Genomic DNA, 25,380 nt, shown 5'->3' on the forward strand with positions numbered 1-25,380 from the left:
TTTCATGTCCTTGGCCTGGGAAGTCAGGAAAAAATTTAAAAAGAGCTGAGTGAAAATGCATTGTTGTTCCAAATTCTTTAAATCTTTTTTCCCTGGAAAGACCCCAAGGGCTCCATTGCACTTTTATTTGAATGTAATATTTGGGACAATTGTCCAAAGGGCTGATAGTTCCTGATTAAACTGAGGTCATAATAAAACAAGCAACAAAACACTATTTGGGATTTCGATTTCTCCCCCTTATCATCAAGACTCACTGCCTCCCATCATCAATATTTATTGAGCATTTACAGTGTACTAGGCACAATAGAACATACAAGAAAACATTGTCCCTGCTCTTGAGGAGCTTACATTCTAAAAGAAAAAATACACCTCTTTTAAAATGGTATTTTTATTTGGTGTTTGCAAGGTACTTAGGAAATAGTCTGTAGGGCGAGCTTTGGGTATAACTTAGCCCCATTATTTAAAGAAGAGAGGAAGATTTGAAAGGCAGCCAATGACAGACCATTCCAGATAGGTAGAGTTTCACAGGGAGATAAAACAAGGAGACATTTGCTGCAGTAAATAGGATGAGGGAAATAGTTTATGGGATGCAAGCAAAGGAAGCAGGGTATCCTTAGACATTGAGTGGAGCCAGAAAGATCATGCGGCCTTTTTTCCAAGTACATGGCCACCAAGTAATAATGGTTGGTGACAGACAGAAGGCTGAAAAAGATAATCCTGTGTGCACCTGACAAATAGAAAGAATAAAGGATCAAAGGTGAAGGCAGGTTGTAAGAGTATCAAGAAATTCTTACAAACAAAAGCAATTTGGAAGCACAAAACTTACAGTTAATGCTACCCAATGTCATGATGGGCCGAGAACATTGTGGCTTCCAAGTTAGAAAATGCCATATACTAAAATTTTAAATGGAACATATTATTTTTTCCAATCAGTCCCCAAACCTCTGAAAACAAACAAGCCCAACACCTTTTTCTCAGGGAGTTTGGGGGGCGGGAAGGATGGGGAGTATGGGACGTGGTTGGGAACAGTAGTTCTGTTAGTAGTATTTTCTTATGATAAACTTTGTATTTAAACTTGGTAAAAGCCCATTAGCTGCCAAGAGGGAATAAAGAATAAATTTCCAAAAATGTACAATTTCCTTTAGAGAAATTTCAGAACCAAAAGACTAATTTACATGAAAAGCTGTAGAGAAGTAGTTGAAAAGTCCATTCATAAAACTTTTATTCCACTTACATGAACTTAATACACGTGTTCTTAACAATTATGCTTAGATTGTTCATGAAAATTTCATAAGACATTAAACAAAGCTAGCCATCATCTCAAGTTATTTCCCTGTTAACTATTTTTACAGCACATGCATGTTAGGCAAGTATCAAAAAAAAAAAAAAAAAAAAAAAAAAAAAAAAAAAATCACAAAAGCAAAAAAAAAAAAAAAAAAAACCTAAAAAAAGTTAAATACATGGGTTTTTTGTTTTACTGCTATGCTTGATATACATAAAGTAATGGATACCAAGCAATTCATTTTACTGCATCTTTACTTGTACATTTGTTCTTAGGTTGCCTAAAACATTTAAATACAAATAAAATGAGTGTAGCAAAAATAATGAAAGCAAACAGCAGGTAACTTTACAAATAATGGAATGTGAACCATTTCTGCCCTTATCCAGAGTTAATTGGGTCACAACTAAAGGAACACTCTGCAGTGTAGTCGAAGGAGTGCGCACTGAGACTGAGTGTTCCACAGATACACACGTGGTTCAACATGGACTACCCATGGATATCCACTTCTAACACAGCACTCTAAGTGCTCCAAAACTTAAAGTACCCACGACTACTACACCTGTGACTGGAACCAATTATCCCTTTTATTCCCCACCAGGACAAACCAATATGTAGGCAGTTTTCTTTGCTTAGACATGGAAGCAATTTTAACACTGGCCCTGTGAAGCCACAATGTACCAAAAGTACTATACCAAACATTTATAACTCGTATAAAAATTCCACATCCCCATATTGGCCACCTCAAGATGAAAACGTAACTCCCTAAATGTTAACTGGCTCTACTCCCCTAATATTAAACATAAAAACCACATGGGAAATATAGAAATTCAAATAGAAGTAACATAAACCTGTCATAAATCGTAAACAAAAAACTATTTGTGGGACAGCATGGATGACAAATGGTCTACTGTGTAAATTTTAGAATGAGGCAGACAAAAGTTTGAAGGCCGGTTAATTTTCTCCTCCTTCTCCTGCTTCAGCTTCATCTCCTTGGGTATCTGATGTCCACAACTGGTAAAAGAAAGAAAGATTTTTAGCATGTTTCAGTTTGAAAAAAGTATTAACAGATATGTCTTCAAGTAAAGTCAAATGTAAGAAATTCATGGTTATTCCTAGAAAGTAAAGAAAGTAGAAGAAATCATAGAAACACTAAGCATCAATAATGATCAGAATATCAGATTGTCCGAATAGCTCCAATGGCAGATGGATGGATACATTTAGTGCAACTAAATGAGAATATCTAACTGGGCTTATGCACAGGCACTTTCCCCTTTAAAACTTACACTCCTACTCCGAAAGAATCCCACACCCCATGAAATTCAAGAGCCAGGATACAAAGTAAAAATACAAGTTTAGCTTTTTTAGTATTTTTAGCTTATAAAAACATACCTTTATAAATTTGTTTAATTCAAAATAAATAGCTAAACACCAACCAGCATGGTCAGAACCAAATCTTTTAAGAGGAAAAACTGAGTTGTTCCATAGTGGCAAGAATAATGGATTCTATTAATTTTTTTCATCAGTGTTAGTTTTTTAGCAGATGAAAAAATTATTTCAGGTGCTTGAAATATTAGTAATTTTTTTAAGTCTTATTACTATGCTATAATTTTAGAAGAGTTATTGACCAAGCTGCCTCCTGCATGCCCTAAACTGGGGATTGAACACGCAACTAGAAATCAAACCCTGGTTCATAGGTTGACACTCAAGCACTGAGCCACACTAGCTGGGCAGCTTAGTTGGTTGGTTGGTTGCCCCCTGCACACACCCCGACTGGGGTCAGGGAATGAACCTGCAACCCAGGTAACACGCCCTAGACTAGGAATTGAATCCACAATTCGGTCTACAGGCTGATGCTTTAACCACTGAGAAACACGGGTGAGGGAGAAACTGAATATTTTTAAGTCTTTGTAACATTTCAGTTTTAACAGCAGATAGGACCTTTTCTTTTAATATTAAAAAAAGGATAGAAATATTCCTTATAGTAATCTACAATATAAAACAACAATCTCATCAAACACATTAACTATTAACTATGTACTTACTGTCAAGTTGTCTCTCAGTAACTGCATTATTAGTGTGCTGTCTTTGTATGACTCTTCACTTAATGTATCAAGTTCAGCAATGGCTTCATCAAAAGCCTATGATTTAAAAAAGTACATTTCAGTGCTCAAATATTAAAGATCACTATATTTCCACATAACAGGTAAAATACATACCGTCTTTGCAAGAGAGCAGGCTTTCTCCGGGGAGTTCAGAATCTCATAATAGAACACAGAGAAGTTAAGGGCCAGACCCAATCGGATAGGATGTGTTGGTTGCATTTCCTTTTTGCTAATTTCAAAAGCTTCTTGATATGCTTGTTGTGACTGGTCCACAATCCCTGGGTAATAAAACACAAATATATTAATAAAACTTGTACTTCATCTTCATCCCTCAATATCCAACGAAATATCCTATGAAATATCAACTTGTAGTAACCTTAACTGAATGAGGTTCTTTTTAAAAAATAAGCTGCTCCTGGGATACCACACTAACTATCAGTCAATGTCAAGACTCTAATCATCTCAGTATATTTTATTATAGTTTACAGTGCTCTATAGTTATGCTGTGATCGCTATTTCTTAAAACCGAGGAAACACTCCTAGGCACAAAATTGGCTTTTCAGCCAGCAGCAATTTTAGAATACCAGTATTAGGCAGTTTATATTCTCAGGACTAAAAAAAAAAAAAAAGAAAAAAGTGCATTACTGTCCTTCATTTAATGCTCTAAGCTAGTGGTCGGCAAACTGCAGCTCATGAGCCACTTGGGGCTCTTTGGCCCCTTGAGTGTGGCTCTTCCACAAAAAACCATGTATAGTGCAACTGAAACTTTGTGGCCCATGTGCAGAAGCCGGTTTTCAGCCGGGGCGAGTCTATTTTGAAGTGGCATTAGAATACTCAAGAGCCAAAGAGCCACACGTGGTTCACGAGCCTCAGTTAGCCAACCACTGCTCTAAGCAATTAAAAAAAATAAAAACAGCCCTAGCTGGTTTGGTTCAGTGGATAAAGCATCAGCCTGTGGACTGAAGGGTCCCATGTTTGATTCCGGTCAAGGGCATATGGCTTGATCCCCACTGGGGGATGTGCAGGAGACAGCCAATCAATGATTCTCTCTCATCATTGATGTTTCTATCTTTCCCTCTACCTTCCTCTCTGAAACCAATGAAGATATATTTAAAAAAACAAAAAAACTGCTTGCACTTTAGAAAAAGACCACTTCCAGATTTTTTTTTTAAATACAGGTTAAAAAATAAAGCATACCTTTCTTGTCATCCCCAGCAGCAACCTCAGCCAAGTAACGGTAGTAGTCGCCTTTCATTTTCAAATAGAAGACTTTGCTCTCTGCTTGTGAAGCATTGGGGATCAAGAACTTTTCCAAGAGAGACTTGGGGAAGAAAAGAAAGTCATAATAAGAATAAAACATTTACAAAACTGAAGAATCCTGCATTTAAGAGCACACACAGCCTAAGTTATAAAACTTTAATAGAGTCATCATCAATAATACAATTGTTGAATGCAGTAGGCTCATGAATTTGTGGCTTTAAAAGCTGAATGCTTTAGAAAGCAACACTTGAAATTTGAAGTTAGTGTACGTTTATTATTTAAGGTTTATACATTTGAATAACCACCCTTCTACCCTTCCACCTCTCCCACAGTGCTATTTACATGCCAAAAAAGACTGCATGTTTCAATGATAGTCCACATTGCTGGCAAAATTTCCATTTTCAAGGTGGTCATGATAGAATGGAAAACAAACAAACAAAACAAAACACATGAGATGAATGTTTTGGGACTCTGAAGGAATTATGATTTATGCAGAAACTAATAATGTAATAGAATCTACCAGACTTCATGACAGAGGAAACAGAACATTAACTTCATTTACTAAGAATATACTCAAGTAATACTTCACACAACAGGTAAAAATGTTCAAAGTAAAAGTTTTAATTTTCCTAACTAAAGAGAGCAGTAGAATTATGAAAATTACAGTTCCGAAGAGTAAACCTTTGATTTTTAGCTAATAAGATAGATGAAGTGGGTAATGGCCAAGTTGGCAATAAGACTAAACTGCTACTGTATTATAGAAACAGGAATGAAGGTAACCTAAGTCCTCTGCGATTATGCCTCTACCTAGGCATTCCTATCTCACATTTTACATTCACTTCTTCTCCAAAAACATTTTAAATGACACTGTGCTAGGCACTGAGAATATAATGGTGAGCAAGCAAGACAGTCTCTAGTTTGTGAATAAGTGGTCTAGCAGGAAAGACAACCGAAACTAAGAATAACACTGCCTAGTCATGTCCTTCACTTTTCAATTACTTTAATCCACTTGACATATGTAAACAGGCAGGCCACAATCCTGCAGTTAGATAATGGTAAATCACTTAAGATGTAAATGTTAATTTAACATAAACATCAGAAACTATAAGTTATTAGAAAAATTGCCAATCAATGTCATGAGAATTAGTAATTCACCTCTTTAGTAACTTCTGTATCCCTAAAAAATTTTATTTTACACAAAGATAAACTCATACAGAGAATTTTAAAAATAGTAGGTAAGCACCTCTTCTCTCCAGGTGAACACTAAGTTAGTTATTACATCTGATAAAAACAGTAACAACAAAAATAACTTTAAAGCTGCCGAAACCAGTTTGGCTCAGTTGATAGAGCGTGGGCCTGCGGACTGAAAGGTCCCAGGTTCGATTCCGGTCAAGGGCTTGTACCTTGGTTGCGGGCACATCCCCAGTAGGGGGTGTGCAAGAGGCAGCTGATCGATGTTTCTATCTCACCAATGTTTCTCATTGATGTTTCTCTCTATCCCTCTCCCTTCCTCTCTGTGAAATATCAATAAATTATATTTAAAAAAAATAATTTTAAAGCTATTAACTGGAACCTAGAAGTAACAAGAAAATGATATAACAATAGTCAGGCTGCTTATTGGCCTAATGATAGAGCAAAAGGACCAAGTATCAATGGTGGCAAATTTTCTAGTGAAATGCTGACTACACTAAGTTGAAGGGATTGGCAGGGATGGGGGGAGGGAGATGGGTGAGTAGGCCAGGGGAAAACAGGACTCCACTTTGTCTGAAACTAATACAAAATAATATTAAGTATAAACTGTAACTGAAAACAAAAACAAAAACAAAAATCAAGAAAGCAAACATCAAATTGCAATATTAAATATGTGCAGTTCTGTCCCAGCCAGTGTTGCTCAGCTGGTTGGGCAACTTCCTGTGCATCAAATGGTTGTGGGTTTGATTCCCAATCAAGGCACATGCCTCAGTTGCAGGCTTGATCCCCCAGTGGGGGGGCATGCAGGAGGCAGCCAACTGATGTTTCACTCTCACATCGCTGTTTCTCACTCTCCCTTTCCCTTCCTCTCTACCTCAAAACCAATTTTAAAAAGTCTTAAAAAAAAAAAAAAAAATACGTGCAATTCTTCATATATCTATGTTATCTCAATAAAGCTGATAAAAAATAAGCCAAGAAAGGATAAATGGCATACTTTTGTCTATCAAATCTTCTGAAAACATAAAGCTAAGAGAACTATTAAGATTTAAAAAATAGTTGAAACTGGTTTGGCTCAGTGGATAGAGCTTCGGCCTGCGGACTGAAGGGTCCCGGGTTCATTCCGGTCAAGGGCATGTACCATGATTGCGGGCACATCTCCGGTAGGGGGTGTGAGGGAGGCGGCTAATCGATGATTCTGTCTCATCGATGTTTCTAACTCTCTATCCCTCTCTCTTCCTCTCTGTGAAAAATCAATAAAATATATTTTTTAAAAAAGATGTAAAAAATAAAAAGCAAGAAAGACTGGATTAAAGATTAAATTTAAAGGGACTAACACGTTGGTTCAGAAAACTACTAGTTATGAAAGAACAAAATTGTGGTTTACTGTCTCCAAAGATGGCCTCAGCCAACTCCTGTCAACCTGCTCACGTATGCCACTCATTCACCTGTCAAGAGGTAACATTTCTCTCCTTCCCCCAGAGTCTAGGCTTACTTTGCTGACTTGCTCAGACCAACAGAACGTGGTGGAAATGACTGCTGTTCCAGTTCTGGGCCTACCCCTGAGGACTGACAAATTCCCCCTTGGCTCTCTTGGAGCCCTGGGCCAGATACAAAAAGTACCCTTCTGGAGGGAGAGACAGGCCAAGGCAGCTCCAGTCAGGATGTTAAACGAAGCCACTCAGTTATTTCGCCCTGGCTGAATGCAGAGCAATAAGTGACCTCAGCCAATACAATGTAAAGAACTGGCCAAGAGTCCAGGCAAGCCAAAGAATCACAAGAACATATCCTTGTTTTAAGTCACTAAAACATTGACTGGTTTGTTAATACGATAAGCAAATGAAGAAAATAATCATATCATTTCAATAATAAACATGACATTTTTGACACCTCAATTAAACATTTTATATGGATTATTTGATCCTTCCATAACCTTACCTATAAGGTACAAACTGCAACGATCCACATCTTATAAAAGACAATGTAATGTGTTTAAAACCACAGCTAACTTGTGAAGATACAATTCCAACTAGGCAACCTGACCTGTGCTACCATGTTACATTTTCTGTTTCAATAGGGTGATGTGCCTACAAAAAAGGCTAGTGTGACTCCAAGATATTAATAAAATTAGAAAGTTAAGGAAAATGATTAAGTTTCACACTGGGCTAATGAGAACTAATCTAGAGTATATTGTTTTTATAATGTATCAAGACAGGCATTTTCAAACTGAAGAGTTTCTAAGGAAAGCAAGCAAGAATAATGAGGAACTAGAAACTATCATTAAGATGGAAAGACTATTATATGAATGGCTCCAGAAGATAAGACTAAAGTTCAGCAAGAGGCAAGATATCTGCTCAATATTCAAAAACTTGTATGAATGGTCCAAGCTTGGAATAGGCCACCTAGTCGGAAAGGCCAAGGGTTCTCATCTATAAAAGGGAGATTAATAGTCATAGATACAACTCATAAAGTGATTGTGAAGATTAAATGAGTAAATATATAAAAGCATTTAGAACAGAACAAGAAGTGCTATCAACAGTCCAATCTGAATCAAATTCCTGAACCAACTATTTACTTTCCTGCAAAAAAAACTTAGTAACAACAACAAATGCTCCATGTTTATGGTTTAAAAGTTTTTGGTCCTAAGATCACATTATACTCATAAATTTTTTCTAGAAAGCTGACAAGATCAGGTTTTCCAAAATTCGTATTTTTGTTTCAAAGCTTAAATCTTATCATTAATCACAAATACCATTTCTCTTCCTTAAAGTAACATGACAGGATAGCCTGTCTGTGATCCTACTCATGTACATTCTTCAAAGATAGAATGCAAATTTCCAGGATACAAAAAGGCCTGAGAGAGATTACTACCTCTGAGGTGGTGAAATGTCAAGAGAGTTTTAATTTTTTACTTTATATCCTATGTTAGTTTTACTATTCAGATGAAGTATAACTTAAAATAAAATTATGATTTTGCACCTTTAACTTTTCACATACATATGCATTCTTAATCTATTTACTGGCTCCTTAAAGACACATTTTGCACATATTAGGCATTTAAATATTAAGTCCAAGGTTGAATTATAATAGATGTATAATTTGAACTGCTTCATTTAAATATAACAGAAAACTCAGAATGATCTTAAGAGAGGATGAAAATCTTAGGTCAGCATGCTCAAGACTATCAAGTGTTCATCATCTTAACAAACTTCGAAATAGTTAAGACAAAACATGATAATGATTACTGAAATTGATACTGTATGTTAATAAAAAATACTCAATATTCTGCTTCTCAGAAGACTTAAGAAACTGCTCAAAGTACATATTCAGAAACAGCAGCCAAGGAGCAGGCTAGGTACATCCTAATACTGGATAAGGTTCCAGGTTTCTCTGTAATAACCCTGGAGAAGGAAGCTTAAGGGAGACAAACATCCATCAGAGATAATAGGGTGGGAGGGTAGTCTGACGCAGCAAAACAGAGTAAATTTGCAAGTCAGGAGCTCTGGAATTTGGAAATATATTACCAAGAGGCGTGGTAGGAGCAAAATCACAACCTGCAACCTCATCAATCTTCTTCTCACTATAGCACTAATTTCAAAATCCCCCTTCCAATTTTATTCCAGGAAACCTTCTCTAATACACTCAACATCTGCCAACCCATCCCTTAGATTTTTTTTTTAAATTCAAGGTCACACCCTGAAGTGTCATCCCATACACCAAAAGGCTGTGGGTTCGATCCAGGTCGGGGCGCATATGGAAGGCAACAGGGGAGTGTGTGTGTGTCCCTAAAAATCAATAAAAATACATATTCCCAGATGAGAATTAAAAAATAAAAATTAAGGTCACTTTTTCTTAATAGGAATCAGAATTTATAGACTGAGTCCTTGGATTAAACTCAAAGAAACTACATATTATAAAGTGTTCATACAGATGCTCCCTAACACAATGGGGTTACATCCTAATAAACCAACACAAGTTGAAAGATATAGTTAAGTTCAAAATGCACTTAATATATTTAACCTACCGAAAAATCAGTTTAGCCTAGCCTATCAGAACGCAATATCCAAAAAATGTTGGCGATAGTACATCCTGTAGAGTACGAGGTTGTTCACTCTCGTGTTCTTGTGCCTGACTGGGAGCTGTGGCTGGCTGCTGATGCCCAGCTTATTACAGAGTATTGCACATCACTAGCCTGGGAAAAGATCAAAATTCAACATTCGAAGTGTGGTTTCTACTTAATGCGTATCACTTTTACACCACCATCAAGTTAAAAAATCATTAACTAGAACCATTGTTAAGTTTGGGGACTGTCCATACATTTATTTAAAGAATGGTCACTTCCAGCCATGCACTCAAATAACTGGACTGTGTGCTGTCATTTGGGCTTGCCAATTAGAATATACATAAAAACCAACTAATGAAAAATATATTTCAAAGAAAATGACAAGTTACGGAGTTGGGATACCTAATGTCCTATCTAAATGGTTGAGTAACAAGAAAATATCATGTGTCTCCTAATATGATGCACCAAGGAGGGCCCAATATCATTTCCAGGAATTCTTCCCCACTATGTACCATCTGAATTTAATCATTAAGAATCGCCAGACATACATTTAGGGACATTCTACAAAATAACTGGCCAGTACCGTTTTAAAAAGTATCAAAATCGTGAATGGCAAAGACTGAAAAACTGACCCAGAATAAGAGAGAGCAAGGAGGGCAATGAAATGCAAAGTGTGATTCTGGATTGAATTCTTAACCATAATTAAAGTGGCATAATTTGTGAATAAATTCCATAGGTTATATAGCTTATTTTATAAACTAATTAACCTCCATTTAAAAATTTTTAAATTATTTCAAAATGAATAGTGGTGTTAAATTTAATTTTCACAAAGTATACATAAAATGTCATGAGCAATAGTTAATAGCCCTGGAATATCAAAGCAATCAACCACTAATGAGACATTTATGGATGCAATTTAAAACTACGGCTGAGGTTAACAGTCTCCTTTAATTTGACCTCACCAAAAATGAGTCGAAAGGCCAAGGCCTCCATAACCCATTCCTGCCTCAGATTGTACTACCATGGCCCTCTTCCATGAACACAACAGATGCAGAGTAATTAGGTAAGAAACCGATACTCTTTCATACAAACTATGCATAAAAAATGCTGGTGATTAAAATTTGGCAAGAAACACAAGGGGCCTCAAATGTAAATCTTATTATTTTCATTCAAGAACCCTAAAATATAGTCTAAAACTGTGCCATGCCTTTTAATTAAAGTCCAGTTATTCTGACAGCCCCCAACCCATCACTCCTAAAACCCATACACCATAGCAGAGTATATACTTTGTTTTAACCTATAACCAAGTGAATACAACCACAGGGACAGAAATTATTAGGCTTACAGCATGACCTAATGGAAATCACTGAAACCTCTGAGCTTCAGTTTCCTGACCTTTAAAAATGAAAAAGCTAGGCTGGATGCTCTTTCAAACCTAAAATTCAATGATTCTATAAAGTTCAACCCTCAATTTATTTTATTATCCAAGTAAACTCAAAAACTGCCCCATAGATGGCATTTTTAATAATATCCTAAATAGGAAATTTAATTCCAATTCTATTGCACAATTCCCTTGTGCACAAAGAGAAATTTCCTAGAACTTTCACTTTATTCTGTAAAGCCACGAGGCCTTTTATTTTTCTTAGATTTCTTAAAATTCTAAAACAAATGCAAACTAGTATTTTTGTTGCAATAGGGGCCCATCAATTTGGAAATTAATCTCTTACTCCCCCTTGTGGCTACAATGGCTTCCTTTCCTTCAACTGTAACCATCCTTCGCTTTCAACCAATTAAAAAAATGCTCCATCAAAATTGCTGAAACTCAGGTGGTGTAAAGAACTAATTTAGTGGGTATTAGCAGACATTTTGACTCCAAACTCACCTTCTTGTACAATGTTTGCATAAGACAGTAAAGTATTTAAGTATTCTGTGAGTGATAAGATCATATAGATATGAAGAAACTGTGCTGCTTAACTTTAGAGATGAAATCATAAAAGACTGACCAATCACTTAACTACTGCATTTCCCAATAACAGATCTTTAAAAAAAAAACACACACAAAAAAAACAAATATGATAAAGCCAAGATATATTATCCCTGGTGTTTAAGGAATTTGTTAAAGCCAGCCTAAAATTTCATTATAATTCTCATTTGTTCTTTGGTGTTTGCATTTTTTTGGGGGGGAGAGGGGGGTGGTGGTTTGTTCAAAACATCATTCTTGATAGGTTTGTAACTTGCACATGGCATATTATGTATAAACTCCCTAATGGGACTAGATTTTTATCAGCCGTTTTTAAAAAAAAGATTGAAGAGCAGCTCATCCATATTCGACCAACATGTAGTAGTGCCTTTCCTCTTTATTCTGTTACTAGAGGCGTGGTGCACGAAAATTTGTGCACTCGGTTGGGGGGAGGGGGGTGTCTCCTCATTCCGGCCTGAGCCCTCTTGCAGTCTTGGACCCCTTGGGAGCTCGATCCCTGGGGTGGGGAAGGATTGGGCCTAAGCTGGCAGTCAGACATCCCTCTGGCAACCCAGGAGCACTTGGGGGATGTCCAACCACGACTTAGGCCCACTCCCCCGCAGAAGGTGTGGTGCCAGGACCAGACCAGCACTACTGCCTCTCCCGCCACCTCTGCAGAAGGGCGGGCGCTGGGACCAACATTGCTGGTCTGGTGGCACAGGCTCACTGGCCCTGCCCACTGGTCATTCAGGAGGGTCTTTCCACTATCAGCTCTAATTAGCATACTAGCTCCTTATTATATAGGATATTATTTGTGTACATGCCTATTTTCCTCTCTAGGTTGTGAAGATGTTTTTAAAGGTTTTTTTTGTTTTGTTTTGTTTTAATATTTTATGTACAGGACCCATAAAATAGGTGATCAATAAATGTTAAAAGTACAGATTTAAGCAGCTTATTAAAATTCTTAAATATCAAAATTAATAAGTTACACTGAAGTGATATTGCAAAGGTATAAAAGGAAAGAATATTTACTACTTAATATCACCAGGAGTGTGTTAACTCAATAATGCTCAAAACATCCTAAACCACTTGCACTGTGAAGTGGAAGATGCAATAACTTGTCCAAAGTCACAAAAATGAATTAAAATTTCAAACCCAAAATGTCTCCATAGCCTGTGATAGGTTTTATCACCCTTTAAAGCAGCACTACACAGTCTAGTTTTAGTTAGTCGTATTCCTGTGTCACAATTAACAGTCTGATGATAATCCCCTTTTAATCAGATGAAAACCACCAAAAGTGAAACTGGAGGAAAAGGCACTACTCTTAACAAAAAGCATGATCACTTTGGGATGTTATATTTCCAAACATGGTAGTAAAATATTCAATAATTTACTGAATTGAGAACTTGCCTGTTCTATTACATCCTTCATATATAATACTGTCCTCAACTGTCAACTTTAAAAAGTAATGTGTTTTGGCCCAGCTGGTGTGCTCAGTGGTTAAGTGTTGACCCATGAACCAAGAGGTCTTACTGGTTTGATTCCCAGTCAAGGCACATGCCCAGGATGCAGGCTGGATTCCCAGTAGGGGGCGTGCAAAAGGCTGCCAAATGATGTTTCTTTCTCATTGATGTTTCCATCTCTCCCCCTTCCTCTCTAAAAAAAAAAAAAATCAATAAAACATGTTTTTAAAAAATAATAAATAAATAAATAAATATAAGTGTCCCCAGGATGAATGTGTTCCAAGTAGGTCCCTTCTATACCTTTGGCAAAAATTTGAGCTGACAGTTCATAAATCTTGGATCAATAAGAGAAATAGGTCTTTCTCAGAAAAATTAGTAATCGCTGAGATGAGATACATTCAACTCATCACTGGGTTCTCCTTGGTAATATTGCTAATTTAAAAAACTCCTAAATCCCAAAACTTGTTTGCAATATGGAAATTAACCTCAACTATAAAATGTTTCTGACTTTTCTAATGTCCAAGTCAATTAATATGTAAGTAAATAGCAAAAATTGAGCACACTGAGTGAATGTACTTAATTACCTTTCCATCCTACCTATGCTAATGCCACTATTAAATATACTTTTATTTGGGAAAGGAGGGAAGCTTACAACAAATTCTGTCAAAGAAACTCACAAATGCTTATATGCGTACTAGTGCATTATAAACAAACATTGCCCATGCCATATAGGATCATATTCTCAGATATGCTTTGCTGCCTCCAAAATCCACACTATAGCAAAAGAACGTCAATAGCAAGAAATTAGTGGACTCTGCCAAGATGACTTTTTATAGCATGTTATAACTTATGCACATTATACCTTAACAGAAAAATGCAAGTCTAATAAGTAAATGACAAATGACAACTGCTACTGTACAGCACTTTTCACAAAGGTATCAGCTGTTCATCATTTCAGGGAATTATTCACCAAAGAACAAATGGAAATTGACCGTTGCACAGAAATGTACCTAGTACAATGGGAACTATTGAGATGTGATGGCTAAACACACTATTCCTCCCAAGCCTAATTCAAATTTGTATTACCTAAAAAATATTAAGCATATCCTATTCCTTCAGTGAACTTTACAAATTCAATATCAACTGTTAAAGATCCTGTTTTCAAGGAGAACGAAGGAATGAAACCACCCTCTACAGTTGAAAACTTAAGACATCAAGATTCAAGTTCTAAGAGTAAAAAAAGCAGGAACCCCCATGCCATAAAGATGGGAATTAGCAATGGCTTGTGTGGACAGTGAGAACACCAAACTACAGCCAAAGGCTTTGTCTGTAGGGAATTTGGGAGAAGACTGAGCAGATGGGAAAGCAGTTATTTAGTGAAAGATAAGAATTAAGAGCTGAATGCAGCATAGAGCATATCAAGTCTGAGTGAATAAGCAACCAGAAGCAGTAAAAGATTTACAATGTAGCTTTTGTCCAATAAATTTGATTATATTTATTCTGACAATATTACTTTCTTGCCAATATGCTTTTGAGTGGGAAAGTAAGGGTTGTAAAACTACTCCTACTATAATGGGAATGACAAATAATCCTGGTGCTGCCCATGGGAGTCTATCATACATGAGTTATCAACATGAATGTAAAAAGTTGAGGACCAATGATATTGTATAATTAACACAGCAATAACTTATAATAAAAAAATGAAGTCCAAGTTGAGTCCAAGATGTCATTTTAATTAAGTCTAGAAAATGTGCTAAAATTAGGTAGTTAGAAAGGACAGGTATTTTCAAAAGATGAACCCAGGTTTTCAGCATACTGAAATTGACAGCAATTCTAAATCCTCTAAAGAGCAGTGTTTATTCGCAATGGAAAACCGGTATAATGGGAACCAATATGAAACCACAATAAGGATCTCAGGAATTCTAGAAAAACAAAGCAAAGCAAAGAACAGAAAACAACATTCTAAGACATTAAAATTTTAATGGACAAGTTTCTTAACGTACTGATCAGAAAACACTTATTTCACACACACACACACACACACACACACACACACACACACCTTCAATATTAAATGTGCTAAAGAACAACTATTTTGAAATAAAAAACATGTGATCAAGTGTATGTCAGTGCCCCAATAACCATTAGTTCCATATTATAAATGCAGAACTACCTCCTACACGGGGCTCCTGCCCACTTTATGTGCTAGGACTACTTACCAGATTTGAAAATCGGTATTATATTCATGGGTTAAAAAAACAACAACAAAAAAAACCCTTAAGTCTCTCATAGGTTAAAATCCAAATTCCAAGTAACAACAAAATGCAGTAAATCTTTTATAAAACCTTCACTTAATTTGTTGAAATAACAAAATTTCATGTGAGAGCCTGGCTTACACTAGTTTCTTCATTCCTAGGAAAACACTGATGACCATTACTTGGGCTAAGGGCTTGAGAATAGATTTTCCAGCTACTCTCTATAACCCCTCCAGCTTCTATTAATGGTAACATCCTCATTTAAGAGTCTGATGATTTGTTTCCAAAACTATGCCATTATACAGGCTATAACAACATAAAATGCTGTTACTTAAATGCTGTATGTTGAATGTTTTACAAAAAATACATTTTTAAAAAGGAGAATCACACACAAATCACTTGGGTTGGACAAACAACTAAAGGATTAGAATAAACTACATATTTCTAGGATTCTGAACTACTTAAGTATACAAGTTCTCACTCCACTATGCAAACTCAAATGGCTTTTTAGAAAATTTTACCAAAGACATACTTAAGGGGTGGCTTAGCAAAGTATTTCCAAACTTTGTATCTATACATATTCAAAGAACTGGTCTTTAAAAATGGGCTTACAATGTCTTTCTCTTTTTTTGGGTAGATTAAAAGTTGAATCATTATTTCAAAAGTGTCCTTGTTCTTTATATACTTGAGTCATTAGTCAAGTTTTTCACTCTTAATTCCAATTTCTAATCCTTAAACTCTTCCTCCTAGTTCACTTTTAATTATCTTCATAGCTCATCTAATAATCACCAAACATCTCCAGGTCATCTGCACCTCTTACTAGAACTGACACCTGGGACCTAGGCTTCCCTCGCAGCTGGAAGGTTGGCTGGTCTAATTAGCATATTATGTCTTTATATTACAAATTGTTATACTAATTAGCATATTATGCCTTTATTATTATATATTGTTATACTGAAAAAAAAAAAAAGATAACCAACTTGTTGGTTCTTTTTCCCCTTCCCACCAATAGCAAACATCTATTTTTTCATTCTCATTCCTTCATTTCCACTTCCTATACCCCAGACTTCTCAACTGTACAAAACACACCAGTGGAATACTTAGTAATTACTGTGAAAATGCTTTAGTCATAAAGATAAGTCTAACACTATAGCATTCTTTTGAGAAGCCCTTAATCTAACAAATGAACTGCCTAATGATTTTTGGTTTACAACTCCATACAGTAGTTTTTAAAGTTCAAGATACATTTTAATATACACAGACTAGGAAGGACCCAAAAGGTGCCTGGTTCCCTAGCATGCTCCTGCTAAATGGTAGTTCTGTGGGCGGGAGGTAAAAACAAGTGTCCAGCATCATCTTAAAACGGCCCTGGGCAAATAAAAACGCAGAGAAGCAAGATAAAATGGGAATCACCATTACTATTACTCAACTATTGTTGCTGAATATTAAAATATTAGACTATTTTACTGCTTCACCTCCTAGAAAGGAGATTTCCGGAAACCATTCTTTGCCTTAAAGTTTTTAAGGCTTCTTCGATTTTTTATATTGCATGCTTGGATTTGAGTTAAGAGACCCCTATACTATTATAGGCAGGCTCATATTGCTGTCACTACTTTTAAACAAAATCCCCAATCTGAGATAAACAGGGCCAAGAAGGTAGTCAAGGGCTTTCTTTACCTGATTATTATTCTCCACAACAATCCTTTTGGGGTTGGGGATTGATATTAGTTGCATTTAATTGAGTTCAGTTTTCTCAGAGGACTGAGGGATTTACTTAGGCCAATAAGCTATTACATGGTAAAAAGTTGGTCTGACTCAAAATATGGAACTCTTTTTACACCACTAACCTCTTCTTGGTGAATCAGGTTTCCTAATATGTCTTTTGTAATTTTGTTTTTCATCTCATCGGTCAAGACTAAACTACCTAAACTTTGGCTTCTTTTTGTGGATTTATGCAGAAAAGCTATTAGGGACTACTAGTGTTAAATTCCTCCCCTACTACCAAGACCTCCCCTAATTGGTCTATGATCTGGCAGGAAAGGCAGATTGCATTAGTTCACATAATGCAACTTCAAATTAACAATGCAAGAGAAGAGCCCCAAGTTCTTTTACATAAAGAGAAGTCCATGTTGGAAGAATATGCCAGTGACCATTTCTCCCAGTAATGTTCTTCAACTCTTGTACAAAGTAACATAGTTCCTACTTTGTCTGCTTAGTATATTAAACACTTGATAAATGCACATGAACAGAATGGTAGTAACAATTAATAATGGACTAAAGAGCTTTTCATTTCAGAAAAACTTTTTTATGGGAAGATTTTTATGGGAAGAAAGAGGGTATTTTCTTAGCTAGGTGCTCAACAGTACAATGAACTGGTTCATCAATGACACCATCAGCGAATAACACTAATTCTGAAAGAGCATTTACCTGCTTATTTTTCTCATACATAAATAAGTTCAGAAAACGTAATACAATAATAATTTATTATATTAAGATTTTAAAATATAATTAAAGCAGCCCTGGCTGGTGTGGCTCAGTTGGTTGAGCACTGTTCTGTGCACCAAAAGGTTGCCAACTGTATTCCTGGTTAGGGCACATGCTGGGGTTTTGGGCTCCATCCCCAGGAAGGGGGCATGCAGTGTATAATTAAAGCACATTTTAACCAAACATCAAGTTCATCAGCTCAAAGATGGTTTTTTTCTGGGAGAAATATCGGTTTTGCTATATTTTATTATTCTATTTTATTAGAAAGGAGCAAGAATTTTATGTAAGATGTTTCCAGAGTCAACGTTACCTGTCAAGAAATCTGCTTGTAAAAACCCACATTATCTGTAAATATAAAATTTTCCAAGTTAAAAATAGTAGCTCTTTTCCAAAAGAAACCCTTTGCTCATTTACTTAAAAGCTTGAGTGTCTCTACTATAGGTGAGGAGGCATGAGCTATACAAAGAGCTCTTCAAGAGTTTTTCTCATGAAAAGACCAGGGCTGGAAGCAAAAGCTCGTTTATCATTTTCAGAGCCTTTTGTATGGTAAAGGCATTAAACTTTCCTTTATCTAAACTTTCAAAGCGCAAATTTCAGTCAAACTTGGGGCGAAGTCTGTGCTATTCTGAAGAATAAGGGTAGTGACCAGTACCAAACCCTCTTAATAATCTTATCAACAAAGAGCTATTTAGAAATTGTCTTATTCTCACCCACTGATCCTATGCAATACTTTTCTTGATAACATAATTAAAACGGCTACAGGTGCCAAAACCGGTTTGGCTCAATGGATAGAGCGTCAGCTTGGGGACTGAAGGGACCCGGGTTCGATTCCGGTCAAGGGCATGTACCTTGGTTGCGGGCACATCCCCAGTAGGGGGTGTGCAGGAGGCAGCTGATCGATGACTTTCTCTCATCGATGTTTCTAACTCTCTATCTCTCTCCCTTTCTCTCTGTACAAAATCAATAAAATATATTAAAACTGCTACAGGCTTTTCCTAGGAAAATCCTCACCTCGACAAGAGCTATTATACTTTCAGTGTGGAAAATATGCAAATGCCTATGTAAATGGAATAGCAATAAGCTTGTTAGAAGGTAAATGTTACATCCCCCTTTAATCCTACTTGTAACAAACCCTTTGAAACCAAAATAAAAATGACTTGATCTAGCAGATGTAGTAATTGGAGGAAAACCCCAGAATAAATAAAATTCAGTAACATGTACACAGATACTAACTAGTTAATAGTAAAGAGAGCAAGGGAGAAAATGCCCAACACATTTTTTATTGTAGAAAACCATGATTATTATTAAATTTTAAACATTACCTTTGCAATAAGATAAATCAATCATAAGAAAGGCACTGTCATTTAGCCTTGATAATTCATGGAATTTTCTCATCTCAGAAATGACAGCTATCAATGTAAAGATTTCAAATAAAAGCATAAAAAAATGTACCCAAGGCAGATACACGAGCCCATGTTAATTAAGATAAAAAATATTGTTCTTTAAAAAGACCATTTGAGAAAAGTACTCATAATTTAGGAAGTGAAACTATTCCACTAGCAACTAAAGACTAGTGTAAAATCATATCATCATCACAACTTTAGCAAAAGCTTATAGTGTTCATTATAGTAGTTCTTCCATGAATAAGATACAAATAGTAAGTACTGCATCTGATTTCCATACTGAGCCCGATTCAGTAACCTGTCCCGAGAAACACATACCATACTGAGACCCAATGTGTAACCTAAAGTCCTATTAATTATATAAGGGTAATCATTTAGCAAAACCACTTTAACCTTTTATTGTGGTTGTCAGTGTTCAAAGTTGAATTCCAACACAAATTCAGCAAGAGGCAAAAGCAACTGAAGCTAGTGCTTTCTGCATGGCTGACTCATATTAACATTATGGTGGCCAACCCAGGGAAGGTAGGTAATATATCTACACTGAGTCTATTATTACTTTTATATAAAAGCAAGATATGTAGCCCTGGCCAAGCGGCTCTGTTGTTTAGAGCATTGTCCCCAGTACAGCCAAAGGTTGTGGGTTCAATTTCTGGTCAGGGCACATACCTAGGTATGGAGTTCAATCCCCAGTCGGGGCATGTATAGGAGGCAACCAATTCATGTTTCTCTATCACATACATGTTCCCCCCTCTCTAAAATAAAAATAATAATAAAAAAAATCCTCTGGTGAGAATTAAAAAAACACCAACATATGTAAAGCTATTATAGCCACATGTACGTTTTTAAAAAAATCAGCTCTAGAACTACAATATTCCAACCATAACTGAAATGGTAATAGTAGCAAACTTTTCAATTAGTGAAGAAAAAAAAAAAACAACAACAAAAAAAAACTACCACAGTCTATTTTATAGTCTCTTTGGAGTAACTGAAATTATTGCATTTATTTCATGCAAACTTAACTACACTTGTTTTTTTTTTTTTTTTAACATCTTTTAGTGTGTCACTATAAAGACTTCAAATTTAGAACACTCAATTTTTAAAAGAAAAAAAAAATTAACAGTATCATAATTAATAGGAACCCTATAGTATAGTGAGGCTAGAGTGAATGTTTGATTCTCACCAGGACATCATTGCAGATATCTCTTAGCTCGGTCTCAATTTTTTCTCTGTATTCTCGAGCCATCTGCTGTTTTTTCTCAGCACCTTCTGTCTTTTGCTCAATACTTGAGACGACCCTCCAAGATGACCTACGGGCTCCTACAACATTTTTATAAGCAACTGAGAGAAGATTCCTCTCCTCATTGGATAATTCAGCTCCTTGCTCAGTTACAGATTTCATGCAGGCTGCCATGTCATCATATCGCTCAGCCTGCTCGGCCAGTTTGGCCTTCTGCACCAGCTCATTTTTATCCATGACTGGATGTTCTGCAGAAAAAAGAAGAAAAAAAAGAGAGAGAGAGAGAGAGAGAGAGAAGCATTTAGATATTTTTTCCATCAAAATTAACAGACTCAAAATTATACCTTTTGTTTTAAAAAAATAATCTGTACTTAACACCTCAAATTTAACTGACTATGTTAGATTGCCTATGGAAGATTTTTCACTGGAGCAATTTAATGCAGACACCCACATCACACATACTGATCAGAATAGAAAAACAAAAAATGGCACACAGAGGGAAATTTAAAGCCATTAACATCAGTTCAGCAAAATTAAAATTACTGTATTTTTGTTCAGATCCTAATTTCACATAAGGTCAAAGCACAGAGGCCATCTTAAAAATCAACCCTTATCTTGGCCAAAATTTCAACTCCAGTCTCCAATATCACTAAGTAATCAAAAATTAAGCAGCTTTTCTTTAGTGAAAACACTGCCCATGAAGAACAATACATTTCTCCTACTTATCAGTTTAATGTGTAATTCATGTTTTTTTACTTTCATGATACTAATTTCTTTTCAGGATGTTTTACTGTGAACACTAAGATTTACATATTAAGTGCTTCCAGGGTGACCAGGGTTCTGATGTTATTGTTCCAGTTTAAATATAGAATTACTTCATTCTGTTTTAATAGTTAAAATTAATTATCACTTTAGCTGTCCTTACCATGACTTCCTATCTAATTCTTTCTCATCTTAAAGCTCCCTAGACTTTTCAATCTACACTCGTTATACTTTTCCTTAAAGAAGTCCTTTTGAAAAGTGCCAAAACAACACAAAAAGGTAATAAAAACATAGTGATCCCATAGAAGAAACGATTTTATCACTCACTATGGGAACTGACTTTCCAACATCGTATTTTTTTACCTTCCCGGGAAAATCCTACAATACTTAAAAACTAAATAAAATCGGGAACAGGTCCCCAGTATTCATACAAGCAATCAGCTTGGATGCAAGGTAGAGTGGTTCCGTTTGAAAAGCTATTTAAAATCTGTGATCGCACAACCTCCTTCAAACCCCTACCCACGTTTCTCAAAATCACCCATTTTCCCCTTAGGAACTCAGAAAGGCTCCCCGATGAATGCTGCTTCTAACGAAATCGTACCCCAAACCCGCCTAAAGGTGCCTCTCGGCCGCCGCCCGGGCCCAAGGGGAAGTGGCCGGGCTCCTCCCAGAGCCGCCGGGCCCCCGCCCCGCCGCACCCATTTAACCCTTAACCGCCGCGGCACGTCCGGCCGGGCGAACGGAAAACCGGCGGCCGCCGCGGCTCCCGGCGCAGCCGCCCCTCCTGGCTCCGCCCAAGCCGGTGCCTCCGCACGCGTCCCCCGCTCTCCCTTTGTCATGGCGGATCCGTGTCAGGGCGCCCAGCCTCCCGCCGGCGCCGGAGGGAGGAGCGGCGCCCGCGCCCTGGCACCCGGGAGCCGCCGCCCACCCCGGGGCAGAGGCCGCCCGCAGCCGCCGGCCCCCGGCCCCCGGCCCCGGACACACCCCGCTCTCCCGCCGGCGTCGCCCGCGCCACCCGACACCGCGGGGCTCCGGGCGGCGGGGCCGACAGCTGCGGCCGGTGGGGGAGGGGGCGGCGCCACACCCAGGCCGCCGGCGCCCCGGCTGTTACGCTCCGCTTCCCCGCCCCGCGGCGCCGGGACCCTCCGGGTCCGGCCCGAGGCCCCGCGGGCGAGCGAGGGGGCCGCCCGCCGTCCAGCCCATCCTCTCCCCCCCTACCTGGCCCCGAGCCCCCATCCGCCCGAAGAAAGGGCCGCTCCCATCCCCCACCCCGAATATTCGAGGGGGGCCCCCGCCCCCGATCGGAACCCAGGAAATTCGGCTCTGGGTGCCGGGCGAGCCCCAGCCGGAGCGCGGCCTCACCGTCCACCTGGCGGGCGCCCCGGGCGGCCTCGGCTCGGGACCAGGTCCCCAGGCCCGGCCCGGCCGCCGCCCGGATGGATGGGGGAGGGCGGGGCGCCGAGGCTGCGCCGAGGAGCGGGCGGGCGGGCGGGGGGCCGGGGAGGGGGCGGCCTCACCTGCGCCACGGCCCCGCGCCGCGCCTCCGGGCCGCAGGGGGAGCGGGCGCGAGGGGGAAGGGGCTCCGGAGGCCCCGGGCGGCGGCGGGAGGAACGGATCGCGGCCGCGGTGGTGCGTCCGGGCAGGTCCCCGGGGACCTCGCGTGTAGGCGCCTAGCCTACCCCCCTCCCCCCGGAAGGGACCCAGGAACGGGCCGCCGATCGGGGCCGAGGCGCCGATCCGGAAGCGGGTAGCCCGAGGCCGCCGCTAGCCGCCCGCCCGCCCGCCCGCCCGGGTCCAGCGGAAGGAAAGCCGCCGCCCGTCTCCGCCTGGAGACTCCGCCTCAGCCCGGCGCCTCCCGCTGCCTCCGGGCGAGCGGGGCCGAGGGGATGGGGAGCGGGGCGGCCCCGCGCTCTCGGGAGCGGGTCCGGGACAGGAGGAGTGGGGGCGAGGGCGCGGCGGCCGGCGCCTTACCTGCGGCCGGAGTGGGTGGCGGCGGCGGCGGCGGGCGGACGGGGACTCAGCAGTCTCTGGCGGCAGCGCGGCGAGGCTGAGACTCTGTCCCCAGATCTCGCTGCTCACAGGCTACAGCCGCTCCGCAGACACGGGGTTTCCTCCAATCACCAGCCCCGGCAGCAGGGGCACCACACGCACGATGACGTCAAACGCTGCTATGGCAACCGTTGATTGGTGCCCACAGGCCCGGGGGCCCAGCGCAACCGCCGCTCCCCGCGCTAGAGGGCGAGCACGGAGGAGCGCGGGTCCTCCCTCGCCCGCTCCCGGCCCTCCTGCCGCCCCGCTCAGCCTCCGAGCTCTCCGGCCCCACAAGGGCGCCGGGGCAGGGAACGCCTTCTCCCCTAGCCCCACCACGTCCCCCCGAATTCGTCTTCCCCCTCGAGCCCCGGCAGCCTCCGCCGGCCTCACTTAGTCTCGACCTGCGAGAGAGGAAACGTCTCCCCGCCCCCACCCCAGCTTCCCGGGCCGGCCTGCGCCCGCGCCTGCGCCGGGCAGTCACTCCCTCTAGTAGGGGCTCTGGTTCGGCAACATCCGGGACCTTTCACAGCCCCCACCCCGCCCCCCTCCCCGCGGCCCGGCCCGGCCCGCCCCGCCCAGCCCGCCCTCGGTGCTTCGCGGCGGTGACTGACCCCCCAGGACGCCCGCAGCTGGGCATTATGATCGGGACTTGGGGAGGGGGGAGGGGGGGCGCCAGGGTGCGGTCCTGTCCAGGGAGGGAGGGAGGGGCCATGTGGCAAGCTCCCCACCCCCCACCCCCCATCCCTGCCCGCGCCCCTCCCCGCTCCGGGAGGACAGATCTGGGCGCGCGGCCCCGCCCTTCCTCCCTCCCTCCCGCCCGCCGCGCGGCCCTACCTGCGGCTCCCGGAACCGGCCTTAGACCATTTAAGGCTGGGAGTGGGGAGTGGGGCGTCCGGCCCGGCGGCGTGTGGGCTGAGTGACGGGACGGTTTTCCAATCGGGGAGCTCGGGATCTGCGCGCAGTGACAGCTGCGAGGGGACAATGGGTGGGCGCGCAGTGGGGGTGAGACTGAGGGATCCGGGGAGCGGAGGGGGCGGGGGTGCGCCGGGGAGGAGGAGACACCGCCCCTTTCCGAAAGCCTTCTCCAGGCGAGCGGAACGGACCGCTTTCTTTCTTTTTTAAAAAAATATATTTTATTGATTTCCCACAGAGAGGAAGGGAGAGGGAGAGTTAGAAACATCAATGAGAAAGAATCATCCATCAGCTGCCTCCTGCACACCCCGCACTGGGGATGTGCCCGAAACCAAGGCACATGCCCCTCACCGGAATCGAACCTGGGACCCTTCAGTCCACAGGCCGACGCTCTATCCACTGAGTCAAACCGGTTTTGGCAGGACCGCTTTCTTGATGGAGGGTTTGGGGTGATGATCACCGGGGACTGACTCATTTCTCGCCGGTTAGGTTTGAATACCCAAATAGAACTTTCACTTGAAGACCTCATGTCCAGGGATTTAAAACGCACAGATCATCACCTATTTCCCGCCCTGGGTGCAAGGTTGGGGGCACGTGTCGTTCCCAGGGCCCCGGCCTATCCAGCCGTCGGGGAGGGGTGGGGTGGGGTGGGTGGCCTCTGGCCGGGCTAGGACCGGACCCAGAACCAGGAAGGAGGGGAAAGAGAAGGGCGGAAATTGCAGGTGCAAACCTGCCAACCTAAACCGGTAGTGCCTCCACCCAGGCTGCTTGGGGAAGTCCAGAGCGCTGCATTCACAGGGTGACATGGCTCTGCCCCTTCTCCCGCGGACGGTGCTAGAGCTCAGAGAAGAGGAGCGCTTGGATGGCCTGCGAAACCAGTCGCAGGAGCCATTGAGAGTTTGTAGTTGGAAGTGGGAGAACCCAAAACTCTCCTCCCACCCTGAGTGCATCCTGTCTGGGCCTCGTTAGTCTTCCTAA

At 40.8% G+C, this 25,380-nt stretch overlaps 1 protein-coding gene across 2 annotated transcripts; it reads right to left on the minus strand.

The window, feature by feature from the left end:
* Window positions 1-258: 258 nt before the first annotated feature.
* Window positions 259-23,897, minus strand: YWHAZ (tyrosine 3-monooxygenase/tryptophan 5-monooxygenase activation protein zeta). 2 transcript variants are annotated; one of them, XM_084864598.1, is made up of 6 exons: window positions 23,431-23,897; window positions 20,641-20,945; window positions 4,582-4,705; window positions 3,499-3,662; window positions 3,325-3,420; window positions 259-2,293 (listed from the first exon to the last, which is right to left on the minus strand). In XM_084864598.1, exons 2-6 carry the CDS (start codon window positions 20,932-20,934, stop codon window positions 2,234-2,236), a joined length of 738 nt encoding a protein of 245 aa, XP_084720724.1. In that variant the 5' UTR covers window positions 20,935-20,945; window positions 23,431-23,897; the 3' UTR covers window positions 259-2,233. The 2 variants fall into 2 exon arrangements, with proteins under 2 accessions (XP_084720724.1, XP_084720725.1); XM_084864599.1 differs by lacking the exon at window positions 23,431-23,897 and adding an exon at window positions 22,977-23,113.
* Between the last annotated feature and the right edge of the window lie 1,483 nt (window positions 23,898-25,380).

This window comes from Pipistrellus hanaki (genome assembly GCF_964339955.1).
Source record: "Pipistrellus hanaki genome assembly, chromosome: 17".
Lineage (NCBI taxonomy): Eukaryota > Metazoa > Chordata > Mammalia > Chiroptera > Vespertilionidae > Pipistrellus > Pipistrellus hanaki.